The sequence below is a fragment of the Rhinolophus sinicus genome, chromosome 13 (genome assembly GCF_057876585.1).
Source record: "Rhinolophus sinicus isolate RSI-liver-muscle chromosome 13, RSI-T2T, whole genome shotgun sequence".
In the NCBI taxonomy this organism is placed as follows: domain Eukaryota; kingdom Metazoa; phylum Chordata; class Mammalia; order Chiroptera; family Rhinolophidae; genus Rhinolophus; species Rhinolophus sinicus.
The window spans coordinates 15,543,981-15,557,912 of record NC_142513.1 but is presented as its reverse complement, the minus strand read 5'-3'; the positions used below and the strand labels follow the sequence as shown (position 1 = coordinate 15,557,912).

The window sequence follows — 13,932 nt, the reverse complement described above, 5'->3', positions numbered from 1 at the left end:
AATACTTAATGATAGTCTGTTTGCCAAGAGGCATTGGAAAAACCCGGCCTCAGTTTCAGTTCGTACATGACTACATCTAGCCCTGGATCTCTCATTCACATGTGAGTAAGTTTAAGACAGTTTAAGCAGATGATGCGTTGTACGCGCTTCAAGGACTTCCTGTTTGACCTCTGCTGACACCCTGCCTCTTTTCAACAAAGTCCAGTAAAATCCTGTACACCATGTTCTTTTTCTAAGTGACTTCTGATCTTTCTAGGAGTTTTGGGTTTCTTTATTTTTTCTTCAGTAATAAATTAAGGAAACCTTGATAGTTTAATCATCTCTGAAGCCCAGAATAATTAATATTTAGCATGTTCTGTTTGAAAATGCTTCACTTTACTCCAACACCTTGCTAACAGTAAAGTGTTTCTATATTCCTTCCTTCTCTGCTAGGTATTAGCATCAGTCATTTCTCGGTAAGCTACACTTAGGACCCAAATCCAGGAGGCATCTTTCTCCTGCATAGTAACACGTACTGCACACATGGAGTGTCAGAGGGTGGGAAACCAGCTTTTCAGCTGAGAGACAATGGGATGTAGACCCACTTCTCGGGATCCCATCTCTTATGCTCAGTCCTTCATTGTTCTCACTCAAGGTGCAAAATAAGAGAGAGGGTATTAAAGATCATGCTACCTTATCTCTTTGCTTGGACAAGAGTCGGAGGTGAAATGCTCAGTCACAAGGCAACATGGAAGCAGAGCAAGGATGAGAAACCAGCACTTCTGAGTCCTAGTATGTTTTTCTCCCACTACATGATTCCTTCCAGTAAAAAATAAAAATATATCCCTCCTTAAGGAAGATTAGTTGTGTGGCGAATCTAAACTCCGTGTTTAAATAGAAGCATCTTTCTCATATGCGTGTGATAGGAGGCCCAAGTTTTAAAATAGCGAATCATTTCAGGCACTGACTCGTCAGTTCTCTTTGGGCCTCAGATTCCTAAAGTTTTTGGCACTGGAAGTGTTAATCTCATTAGCGTGTGACCCTATGAAAACCCAGTCGGTGACTCTGTCCTGTTTGACCTGTAACATCACAGGAAGAGTTTAAACAAAAGTCAAATAAAAATAATTTCTTCTATTTATGTCTGACACTGCTTCTTTCTGTTAGCATTAATATTTAGCACTTTAGGCCCTTTAAATATATATATCTCCTCTCAAGAAACAAAAGGAATACTCTTATTAGATGCTAAGGAATCACCAAGCTTATAGGATCTCACCAGATATTTCTCTTAAAAGGTTTCATTCTTAGCTATAAATTATCTTTAATACTAGACCTCTTCTATAAACAACATTATTCAATCCAATTGGAGGGCGGCATCCAATTGATTTTAGAAAATAAAGGACTATCACATGTAAAAAACAAGATTCCTCCTGCTAGTTTTTGACTCTGCATCTCTCGCCAATTTTAAACCTGGCACTCAGGCTAGAGTGACAAATTTGTGGAAAACTAGGGATGACAGAAAAGCACTGCTGTGAAATAGGAAGGAAAGTGCTTTTCCAGCCATGTTGGCAGTGCTAATCTATACAGTCAGTGTGAGAAATATCTGAGAAGGATGCTTTTGGTTTCTGCTTTCCCTTCAGCTGCAAATTCTACCTGAATTAGAATCGAGAGAATGTGGGGTTTTAGGAAAATACACAGGAGTTAAACAACCAGTTCTCAGATTAGGGGAAATTTTTCTGAACGTAATCAACCTTAAAAGATATGTTTACTCCTTTTTTTATAAGCTGTTTGCTAAAGTGTTGCATTTATCTACACATCAACCTGTCTAGGGGAAATGGACAATTAACGTAGGTAGGTAGAGAAGGCTGGATAGTTTAGAAATGAGGAATCTATCCCCATTCACGTGGGAATCACTATGACGTAGTGAAAAGCACACTGAAATAGAAATCGAGAGGCCAGGTTCTATCATTCACTAGCTGTGTGCCCTACGTTTATTACCTGTGTGTCCTAATCCAAGCCGTTTAACTTCTGGGTCTCATTTTCCATTTTGTTCAAGTGTTGACAGCAACAATGGCCTGGTCAAGCTTTTAAGTTTGTTGGGGGAGAATTCAGTTGGAAGCTGTCACATACCAAACCAGTGAGATGATAGTGGTGATGGTGATGGTGATCACCATACACCTGAGTGTCATTCAGAGAAAGGAGAGCTGTCAATGTTGGTAGTTGAATCTAATTTAGTAGTTACTTATAACAGCTGATTTGGAGCCCTAGTTTTTCAATTATACCTAGCCCTATTATAATGAACTGTAACCATTTTTTGAAAGATTTCGTGGTGGAAATAGCATTTGAGCTAGCCACTGGAAGATGGTTAAGATCATGACAAAGGAAGGTGATGGCTAGAAAGGGGCATTTCAGGCTATGAGAAAAGCATAAACAAAACATGGAAACACTGTGTAATGTACTTTGCTCTGGGAAGGACCCCGTTAGGTAGATGTCTGGATTGACAGACGATGGGATCATAGAAAATGAGGCCAAAAAAAGTGGCTTGCGGCAAAACTATTAAGAGCTATTTCAAGAAGTTGGGACATTAAAAAAAAAAAAGTTGGGACTTAATTCTGAAAGGAGCAAGAAGCCTTTGAAAATAGTTGAGAAAGGGAGATACATAATTTAACCACAAATGGTGTGAGTGGTCTAAGAAAAAGAGCTCCTTAGCTTAGATAACTGGGTGGTGGTTTACCCTATTAATAGAGATAAGGAACTTAGATGAGGGGAGGAATGGGAGTTCAGAATATGTATTGGCTTTGGTATCTCTGGGCACATCCCTTTATCCTCTCTGGTCTGCAAACAAAGGATTAAATCATTTCTGAGATTCCATTCAACTCAAAAGTTCTGATAATTCTTGTAATTTTGAGCATGAAGTGATAAATACTAAGAAGTCTTTATTTCTGAGAGCCATTGAGAAACTGGCTCCTGCATTCTTTTCCCAGAGGCAATTTTTGAATTTACCTAGAATTTTTCTATTTAACAAACATTTAAGCTTTGTCTGCTTCCCTTAAAGGGGCTATGGCTTTCCTCCTTCTTCAGCTTTGAAGCTCTCTCTGCTCTCCCATAGGAATCCCTTATGGTTCTGTTGACTGCACCCTGCAGGGGTCTGCTGCCTCGAGGAGTGGGCAGATAGCTGGGATGAGCTCGTGCCCTTCGCCATTAGTGGCTAAGTCCTTTTTTCAGAAGATAAAGACACTCGTTCGACCCCTAGCAGTGATTATCATTTATTTTTGCTTTGTTTGGGAAGTGTAACAGTGGTCTAGTGCATGATTCTGGAGCCAGACTGCCTGAGTTTAAATCCTATTTATCTCTCATTAGATGTGTTTCCTTGGGTGAGTTATTTCACCTGTCTCAGTTTCCACATCTGTAAAATGGAGATACTAGTACTTATCTCAGTTTTGTTATAGAGATTAAAGTGCTTAGAAGAGTGCCAGGTGCTTAGTGGTATTCAAGTATCTGTTAAATGCTTTTGTTGGTGATAGAGGACAGACTGTTTTTTTGTTTTCTTTACGAGATTTAAATAGTTTCCCATAGCTAACAATCTAGCATCCCAGAATATCAGACATGTTTTTTTGTTTTGTTTTTTCCCTAAAGAAGCACCAAATGCATTCCCTGGGCAGAAGGAAATATATTCCCTTCCTGGCATTTCCCTGCTCTCACCCTTTCTCCCATCTTTCTGCCTAAATGCCTTAGAGGAACCCCGGTCAGGCTTCTCTGTTGTCTTCTCAGCTCCAACCAGAGTCACAGACCAAAGGTTTCACCATCTTTGCTTTAAAAATAGTGTAGGTTACTTTTTTCCTTAGTGGAATTTAGCTAATTGAATTATAAGATAGGCATGAACACTCTGGAAAGGTGGCTTTGAATCTTTCCATTTGTTCTCTTTGGCATTGACTTCTGCTTGTCCAGACTCTGCAGTTGTGGTGGATCTTACCCCTGGGCAGGCACGAGCCCTGAGCCCCAGCAGTGGGCATCTGTTCATAGCCAGTAATTGGGTGTTTTCTCTCTCAGAGTTTCTGGTGACATTCATATTTCACCCCGAAGTGTGACCATTAAGAGGGTCTGGAATGCTAGCTCGTGTCTGTAGTTTGGCCTTCAGTGTATCCCAGACTAAACTGATTCTTAAAATGTACTTGTTCTTCACACTTTTTTATTCCTTACTATGGTCAGTTTTAAGACTTTCTTTCAGTTTATATTTTTATTTAGTCCAGCCCCACTGAAGGTTCTTCAGTACCTCAATTGTCTGTTCTGCAGCCTCCAATCTGGCCAGCATGGTGACCTTCAGTTGTGTTGAAAGCCTTTTTTGTGACTTTGACCTACTGTGTCTGTTGTATGTGGAAAAGTAGTAGAATCAGTATAAACATAAGAGTAACATCTCTTAAAACAGGCAGTCAGCACACAAACTCCCGTTCTGCACTGGTCAGAATTTCCGTCCTCTCTCTGTTGGTGGAAAAGGTGTTGCTGCTCTTTAAGCCACCATAAAAGTCAAGCTAGTTTTGAATATTTTGGAAAAAGAGGTACATGTTAGGAAATCCTGAATGATGATGAGCCCACGGGCTCCATTTTCTACCTCTGGCTAAATCCTCCTAATTTGCATGCACAGCCTTAGACATGCGTCTGTATCACAGGACTTGTCCCGCAGGTGCGTTTGCTACTTACTCTAGGTAGATTCCGAGGAAAGACTGGCACTGGGGCTTGCTCTCTGCCAGCACTACTGGCCCTGTGGGGGTTATGGAGGGAGGGGTAAGACTCCCCGTTCTCTGCCCTTATTTCTGGAGGCCTGGGCAGGAACAGCACCTGACAAATAGGTAGGATGTGGTCAGCCTTGTGTACAGAGGCCTAAGAGGGCGCGGTGGACCCGAAGTTCTAACAGTTCCCAGTGGAATGCCTTGTACCAAAAGATGTCCTTAACCCTGAATCATCTGAGTTCACTTAGCATAAAATCCAGACCTGCTCTCCTAACATCTCAACAGTTGGGAGAGAGTGTCCTTTGGAAAAGCCAAGTTGGTAGTTCCATCGCATTCTGCTCTTTCTGATTAACTATGACCCACAAAGGGGTTACTACTGTAGCAGGAACTTTGGATTTCCTGAATAGATTTCCCTCTGGTTAGCCAGCAGCGGAAGTATGTTTGACTCCCCCCTCGCCCCCCACACATACTTTCCTAGGGTGGCCTGGGTACTGTCTCATTGCCTGGTCATTAGTTGACTTCTTTTCCCTGATCTCTGTTTGGAGGGATAATGAATAGCAAAGCTGAAGACTGGAGGGTATACGTACATTTACATGTACCTGCACTGTGATTGCCAAAAGGCCAGAAAGCCAGTTTTGTGGTGAAACAGATTAATGTTCTAAGAATTGCTTTCATTGAGAGAGAGAATGGGGGAAGTTGGAACATAAAGGAAGATAGAGTGTTTCTAAACTTAGATTCCCGAGTCACCCATTTATAGTTTGTGGGAAGACAGAATGAGGAGCAGCTATCCCAAAGGTTTTAACATTTCAGAAATATAAGATCTCTGTTCTAGAAAGTTTCTGCTTGATGGTAAAATAAAGTTTTGACCTTAATATCAAATCTCAGACTGGCTCTGCATTTGCGCTAACACCAGTCTACTTTAAGTGCTAGGTATCAATTTCATGGAAATGTAATGGTATTGATTTAGTTGGAGGTGCTCTGAACTTGGAGGTGGAAATGCTGACTTTAACTCTTAACTTGGCTTCTTTCTAACATGTAACTTTGAATGAGACTGAAGCACTGGCTCCTCTGTTTCTAAATCAGTCTAAAGGGATAATAAAACCTACCTCACCAGGAGCGTTGTAAGGATTGAATGAAATAATGTATATGAAAACACCACGCATAATGCTTCCTCGGATATTAGGGATTTTGTTTTTTACTTACTTTGCGGGGAGAGGTATATTTATCCATCAATATTATGGCTGTAATTGTTCCGAATTTTTTGCTTGTAGGCAAAGCTTGTATAGATGACCATTAATTTCTCTTATAGTGAATGTTTGGGGGGGAAAAAAAACCACTAACACTACACTGCTTGTGTAATGAATGGTGATGTTACCGTACATTTTGCAGGTAATGTCAAAACCATGTGCCTGTGATCTCGTGTGTATAAACTCCTGAAGGATCAGTTACAATCTCAGCAACTTAGCTGTTTCCCCCATCATTCTACGAGGAAAGCTGGAGTGTTAATGCAATTGGGAGCCACTTTTGTACAAAGTAAAGAATACAGTTTTTGATAAAACATTGTATTTTGGTAAAAGCATTATGCGAGCACATTGAGTAGAGTGGCATCATAAACAGTGCTGAGAATAAAAAGCATAGCAATAGGTCACCATGTGCCTCCAAGCACACTGGAGCTAGGCTCAGCCCATATGAGTTAAAAAGAAAAGTTTGCTCATGTAGAAACTTGTTATTTCAATGTGTGGCACATCTGAATAGCCTAATGAGAGCAACATAGAGGAAGCATATATAAACAAGGTAAAGTGAACGTCCGTCCCCCCCCCCCAGTCTGTGGCAGTTCCTAGATCTTCCCTAATCTCTAGTCCTGCTTCTTCTGCTAGGTCCCCCTCCTGGACCTGCCCTCCTGGCTAGATTTCATAGAATGTCTGCTTATTTAGTACCCAAACTCCCAGCTTGAGTTGGAGCCCCTTTTGTGTACCGATGCACGTGATCCGGGTTCTGTGGCTCTCACCTAACTGGCTGCCATCGTTTGTTTGTCCCTTTCTGACCTTTGATGCAGCCAGTTATGCTGGCCCGATCTCTTTAGGACAAACTTCATCCGGTGGGTGTAGCCTAATGAGCTCATCGCTGGTAAAACCGATGTTTTCTGGGCTGAAGGTGTTAAATGTGACAGATGGGAAATGCAGACCATGGCCGATGCTGCCTGGTGGCCTGACTGTCCCTGTCAGCTGGGGTTGCCGTCAGCTGTTCTGCATCTGGGGGGACCCCCGATTCCTAGCACTTGATTTCCAGCGCCCTTTTGTTAACTTGTGGAATATACTGGTTAGTGACGTGAGCAAGGGTCCTAGACCGTCTGTCCGGGGCACTGAAGAAGACGAGCGTGTGATTTTTGCTCGCTGCCCTTTTAGTCCTTGTCCACATGCATGTTTTTAATAGTTGCAGTCATTTCACGTGTCTATGCATTGTTCTACAACATTTTATAGAAGGGACTTGAGCATCTGTGGATTTGGTACCTGCACAGGGAGCGGGTGGTTTGTCCTGGAACTAGTCCGCCTCGCATACCAGGGAAGACTGCTCCTTTTTGCATTTGTGTCATTAACATTTTCCAGGTATATTTGTAGGCTCATAAATTATAGCATATTAGCTACCTAATTTCATACACGTTTTACAGTGTCTTCCTCTTGTTACTCACTAAAGTTGTATCTAGTTTCTTGGTGGTAGTTTGTTCATTTTGTTTGCTTCTTGTTACGGGAAAAATAAAAATGAATATCTTTATGTAATACTGTTTCCCAAAGAGAAATTTCCAGTAGCTGGATCTCAGGGTATGAACATTTCAATGGCTGTTGGCTTTGTAATGTCATATTTTGTTTTGCAGGGGGGCAATGCCATTTTAATGCTACCAGTATGTCCACAAACCCCTTTAAAAGCAAGACTTTTAAACATTTAGCACAGGACATGCCTTTGCTTTTAGATAGGTATTTTCTTACTGTGAGGAAAGGACCAAGCAGGAATTATAAGCCTCATTTAGAAGTAGCTAGCGAGCAGGAAACATCTACCCTCACTACACAGACAGAGTCCCGGCTTGGCTACATGTATGATGTGTCTCAAGTCTGGCACAGAGCCACCAAATTACATTTTTGGTGAATTGTTTTTACCCCCTTCACATCAGATGTGAATGCTCAAATTGGAGCTTTCATTATAGTTTTTTTGCTGGTAGAATATTGTAGAAATAGAGTGGGGTTTGCTTTATATTCTTAGTCACTTTAAAAAAATGTCCCGGTTTGTTTAGAATGATTATATTTCTCTATTTGGTTCCTTTGCTCCTTCAAAAAAATAAAAAAACATCAAACAAGATAAACAAAGTCTGGTGTAGCCAAAAGCCTCTACTTGAACCTCTGTCAGGACTGTTGATCTAAAGCGTTGTAAGTTTCCATGGTTCGTGTTATCTTAGGGTGTCTTGTGAGTTGATCTTGTGAAATGAACCCTTGTGGTCCCTACTCGGCTAACCCTTTGTGTCTTGTTTTTCACAGTGAACATAAAGATTCTGAAAAGAAACACAAAGAGAAGGAGAAAACCAAACATAAAGATGGAAGTTCAGAAAAACATAAAGATAAACATAAAGACAGAGACAAGGAAAAGCGAAAGGAGGAGAAGGTACAGAACTTTCCTGTGGGGAAGGAAGATATGTGGGGTGTACTTTTCATTCTATTTACCTTTTAAAGCAAGTAATGAAAGTACCTTCATTGCATAGTAAGACCCTGTGGTCTTTGGAAAGTTCTCTGTCAGGAGACTTTGGAGCCGACCAGTTTTAAATTATGAAAACCAAGGTTCTTTCCCACTGTATTTACAGTACCAAATGTATCCATAGCATTATCTTACTTTATATGAAAAACGGACAAATTGAGGATGTAGGGTTTCTGGAAATGTCAGTTTTCTTTTATGAATTATTTTGGGTGGAGAAGGCTGAATGCTATGTTGGTCCTCTGTTGAATGAAGGTTCTTGAGTGAAAATTTGGTGACGCTGGTGCCTTTTCTGGAGTTTGATTCCAGCATAACCAGTACAAGCCGCCTCAGAATGGCGCAGCTCACCTGGCTGCGAATGAGTAGTGCTGTGCAGAGACTTTTTAAAAATTATTTTAGTTTTTTAAAAACTAACATTGATACTTGGTAATTCAGACATATACATAGAGAATACAGTGAAAAAAATACATCTCCCCGTTATCCCCGACTCACTGGCCTCTATCTTTCCCTTTTAGAGGTAGCATTATACACTATTTTTTGTTTTCTTCCAGAGATACTCTGTGTGTGTGTGTGTGTGTGTGTGTGTGTGTGTGTGTGTGTGTGTGTGAGAAGATTTTTGAAAGACCTGGAGTGTCTGACAGATCGAGAAAATGGGAAGTTGAGGGAGGGGAATGTGAATATACTTTGCCTAAATGAGAGAAGGCAAGAAAATAGACTATTTCTTTTAGTTTTGTTATTCCGTCTCTGCACTGCCAAGGGCAAATCCTTGAGAGGTGGAGTATATTTGCTGAGGGAGGGGGCCCTGCCATAATTTAAAGGTAAAAAGCTGTTATTTTGAAGGGAAACATTTCTCAGTGAATTGGACAGTTCATCCTCAAGAATTGTAAAAAATGAGTCTTAGAGAAATATGAAGACCTTCGGTTCACCTGTTCAAGAAGAGTCAGCCTGTGATCAAGGTGTCCCAAGAGTTGAAGCCAAATATTCTCAAATAAGAGAGGCTTCTTCCAAGGTGCTCGTTTCCAGGCTCTCACCAGTTACTGTTGTTTTACCTTTCAGGTTAGAGCCTCCGGGGATGCAAAAATAAAGAAGGAGAAGGAGAATGGTTTCTCTAGGTAAGACCCCTCGGCCTCTCTCTGGTGCCCAGTGGGCCGGCTGCCCGTGTCGTGTTGTCGCCTCAGCTTATTGAAACCTCACTGAGCTGCCACCTCCAGGTTCCCAAGGCAGTCAGCTGTGAGAGGACTTGGTCTGAGCCAACCTGAGCATCTCTAGAGTGACATTCAGAGAGGCCGACCAGCACATTTTCCAGAAGTTATTTTGAATAGAGAAGGTCAACGAGAAGTTCTTAAAAATTGAGGTGTAATTTACATATCACAAATTTCACCCTTCTAAAGTGTACGGTTTATTGGTTTCTAGTATATTTCACAAGATTATACAACGCCCCCCCATTATTGCACTAAAAGCAGAATATTTTCATCATCCCAAAAAGCAGCTCCATACTCATCAGCAGTAATTATGGAGTTTCCTAAAAAACCCTGTACTCTGAATTTCTCCTTAGTAATATTCTGAGGCTTGTAAATAGATGACCTATATTTTAGGGATAGGTGCAGATTTGAGTAGGAATATGTTATCTCTGCTAGAAGGAGATGAAAATGTGCACAATCTAGAGGTCGCTTTACCTGCGCTATTTTTGCCATTATGATTCTGTTTTCCTCATCAGTCTCAACTCCCTAAAATAAGCCCGAAGGTCCCCTCTGGTTTCAACAACCAGAAATTTATGTATATTTTCATTCGCCTCCACCAAATGAGAGAATGGATTTACAAGGAGTTGTTGGGAGTGTTTGCATTACTGACTAGGACAAAGTGTTTTGAGAGTTTGCTTCCTTGAAACTTTGAACTTTCAGTTTCGTTTGAGAACAGTTTTGAAAATTGTGCCATGTCTCTGGGTCCCTTAGACTAGGAGAAGCAGGCGCCCTCTTCAGGCGTATTTTGTAACTGTTCTAGGAATGCAGAATAATAAAATTCAAGACGCATTAGCTACTTAGGCATTCTGATTTCTAAGATAAAGTGACTGAGCACAGGGAGGCTGTTTTCTGCCAAGAGACTGCCTGCGACTTACATTAAACTAATACTAAGATATTAATAGACTCTTTGGACTTGGTGTAGTCCTGGGTTCAGTTTCAGACTTTCTGTCTTCACTTTGCTAGACTCTGCAGAGAATCTAGATGCTTCTCTGGATGGGACCCTGTTTTCTGGTACACTGTTAGAACAATTTCAGGCCTAGTAACCCTTCCCACATTTTAAACTTTACCTGCGACAGTACTAAGAGCTAGCATTTACTTAATTAGCTGAGTAAATGGCAGTGTTTCTTTCTGGTGCTAAGCTTTTGGAGATTTTGGACCCTTGAGTCTGTGTCAGTCATGTCTCCAGTGAGGGACACAGCTTTAGAGGCCAGCATTTGGGGACTGTGCAGAAAGATGGAAGGAAAGCTGATTTCTCTAAGGATTCGAATTCTGTCACAAGGAAGGGGATCCAGTGTGCTTGAGGAGATGGCATTATCTACATTCGACATCCTGTGACTGTCCGGGACTCCTTTGCAACCGAGTCTGGGAGTTTATCCTTGGGACCCCTTAGAGATGGGAAGCTTCGGGGGCCATTCCCTGTACTGAGTTAATTAGCTCTGTAAGTGCTTCTTGCTGTAAGCAGTGAGGTTCTGATGGGATGTGCCACGCCGGGGCACATTCCCACGCCTGTGGTGATGGCTGGTCCCATGGTTTTTCACTTGTTCTTTCCTCTTTTTTGGCTCAAGGTAGTTGTCTAACAGAATCATCTTTTTATATTCAGAAGGCAAAATCTTAATAAAAATAGGGCAAGGCACTCTTCTGTGTATAAAGTAAACCTAAGGAGGAAATTGAACAATGGATAGATTTGACGTAGAATAAATTCAGTTTGTCCTCAGCCTCTCAGTTAGCACATGCCCTTCTTTTACTTTATTGTCAGCTTGGTTATTTTCCCATGTAACTAAGGTTATTTTCCCTTAGAACTTTAAAGTATTTTCCTTGTAAAAACTATATGTTATCTTTTGGAGCATTAGAATAATCAGTTCAGATCATTGGTGGGGTCAGATACATAGTATATCCCTCATGTGAGGGGAGGAGACAATTGAAGTTTGTTCCTGTGTGGTTTGGGTCATGTTGGCAAAGGCAGCTCAGATATAATGGGAAACAATACTGACTTTGAATAAGGAGTCCTGACTCCGAGCCTTCACGTGCCTGTTCATCTGTGAAATGAGGGCAGTGCTGTCTGCTTCCCAGGGCTGTGGTGAGAACGAGGGAGAGAAAGTGCTCACGGGAAACCTTTGTAATACGTACAGAGGTATGTTGTTATCTTTCTGCTCACCGCTTCTCAGTGAGATAATTTATCCTGACTTTGGATTACTTAAGGCAGACATTCCAACACTCATTAACAATTTGTTTCTCTAGTCCGCCGCGAATTAAAGATGAACCTGAAGATGATGGCTATTTTGCTTCTCCTAAAGAGGATATAAAGCCATTAAAGAGACCTCGAGATGAGGATGAGTGAGTATTTCTTATTACTTTAATTTTTGAAAACAAAAAGGAGTTGTTTAAAAATTAAATGTGATGTATGCTTCTACAATACATGGAAAAACTGCATTAATTGACTTTTACTCATTTGGAGTTTATGATTTAATGGACTGGGCGACTGATTTCTCTGTGAATTATGAGACGTAGGGTTTGCTAAGCAAATAAGTAGGGTACCTGAGGCTTAAATGGAAATACATATCTACATTTTTCGTATTAAAAAGGTAATGCATATTTATTGTAGGAATTTCAAATAATACAGATTCATGAAGAATAGTTCAGTTATTTAAGTTCTAAGTTTATCATCACTTACCACAGATAAGTTTTCACTGTTAAAGCAATTTCTCCTAGGATCTGTGTCTCGTCAGTACATTCTAAGTGAAGTTTCGGTGTATAGAAGTAGTAAAATTGCTCTTAATTAAAACAGTTATTTGAGGCTTATATGTACCTCTTTCTCAGATTCAGTCAGAAGGTTAAATTCTGTTCATTATTTTCAATCTTGTATAGCTTATGCTCAAGGAATCCACAACAGATTTATGGTAGAAAGGGGGTGGGAAGAGAGGAGGGAAATACGTAGTGAACGCATTTGTATTCATTCAGAATTCATACAGAATTCCTTCCCTCCCCTTTTGAGCCAGTTACTACTTTGTGGTAACTATTGTTGCACTGTAGCTTCCCAGATTTCTGTCTTCTACTGGTGTCGTTTACATATATATCCCTCCATTCCACTTCCCTTCCAGGCCTAGGTGCAGTGTAAAGTTGTTTGTTTTGGTCTATGTAGGGTGATAACGATTGGGCCTTTGTCTGGCCTTCTTTGCTTTCTCCATTCCTGTTCTTGACTGTAGAATACCCAGCCAAGAAGAAGCAGCAGCCACGTCTGCCTGGGAGGCCTCCAAGAGGAGTTTGGAGGTCCTAGTCCTGTTGGTGAGAACTACTGAGTTACAGATGTGTTAACTGCATGTTCATGTTCCCTTTCTAGTGCTGATTATAAACCTAAGAAAATTAAAACGGAAGATATCAAGAAAGAGAAGAAACGAAAACTAGAGGAAGAAGAGGTTAGTAAAGAGACTTAGGCCCTTTGGGGCTTGAGTTTGGAATAGGGAGTTTTCTATAAAACAACTTGTGAAGCAAATGGGTTTAGGGAATTTGATTGGTCTGTTGTAGAGGAAGAACTTACCTGTGTACAGTGGCTGTGGCACTGTTAGTTTTAAGATCTCTCTTACCTTCCTCGGTGTCTACCCATAGCTGTGTTGCCAACTGATGTTCTTAGAGAAACCACGTCGTCTTCATACATACAGAGCAAGTGTTAACAAGAAGTCATACTTGGCTTACAATCCAGAAGAGTTTTCCCTAAGAATGTTTTTAGTGCCCTCTCATATCTAACAAAGCTTGCTCATCACCCACTTTGGGTAACCATTCCCATTTAACGTCCTTTAATCGGTGCTCCTTGGACATAGGATGAAATCCTAGCTCTTTGCCGCAATTCCTCCCACTCTGGTGCCTGCATCGCGTGTGTCTCTTCATCTTGTGCCTCTTCTCTCATTTACTTTGTTCCAGCCACACTGACCTCCTGTGTTTCTTTTCCACAGATTCTTTTGTGCATTAGAATGTTCTGTAGCACATGTTGTTCCTTGTCTGGAACTCACATGCTCTTCCTCCTGTTTTTCTTCTCCTGGTTTATAACCTTCCTTAAAATCTCAGTTCAATTCAAGTACTTTCCAAAGAGCTCTATTTGATGTTTGCGGCAGACTTAAAATACAAAAATACGATACCTCCTTTTGATGCTGTGTACTTCTTATACTAAAGAGTTCCTAGCAAGTAATTCAAGAAAAACATGCCCGAAATTCACAGGGGTCTTAATCTTGTGCATTCTCCTAAGGGAAGGGGTTGAT

At 41.0% G+C, this 13,932-nt stretch overlaps 1 protein-coding gene across 1 annotated transcript in view; it reads left to right on the top strand.

Annotated features, from left to right (window-relative positions):
• TOP1 (DNA topoisomerase I) overlaps positions 1-13,932 on the top strand; it is an 80,808-nt gene that overhangs the window by 31,419 nt on the left and 35,457 nt on the right. The window contains exons 4-7 of the mRNA XM_019749059.2: positions 8,231-8,354; positions 9,498-9,553; positions 11,921-12,016; positions 13,020-13,095. Of these exons, the coding sequence (XP_019604618.1) occupies positions 8,231-8,354; positions 9,498-9,553; positions 11,921-12,016; positions 13,020-13,095 (352 nt within the window). The remainder of the gene's footprint in view (positions 1-8,230; positions 8,355-9,497; positions 9,554-11,920; positions 12,017-13,019; positions 13,096-13,932) is intronic.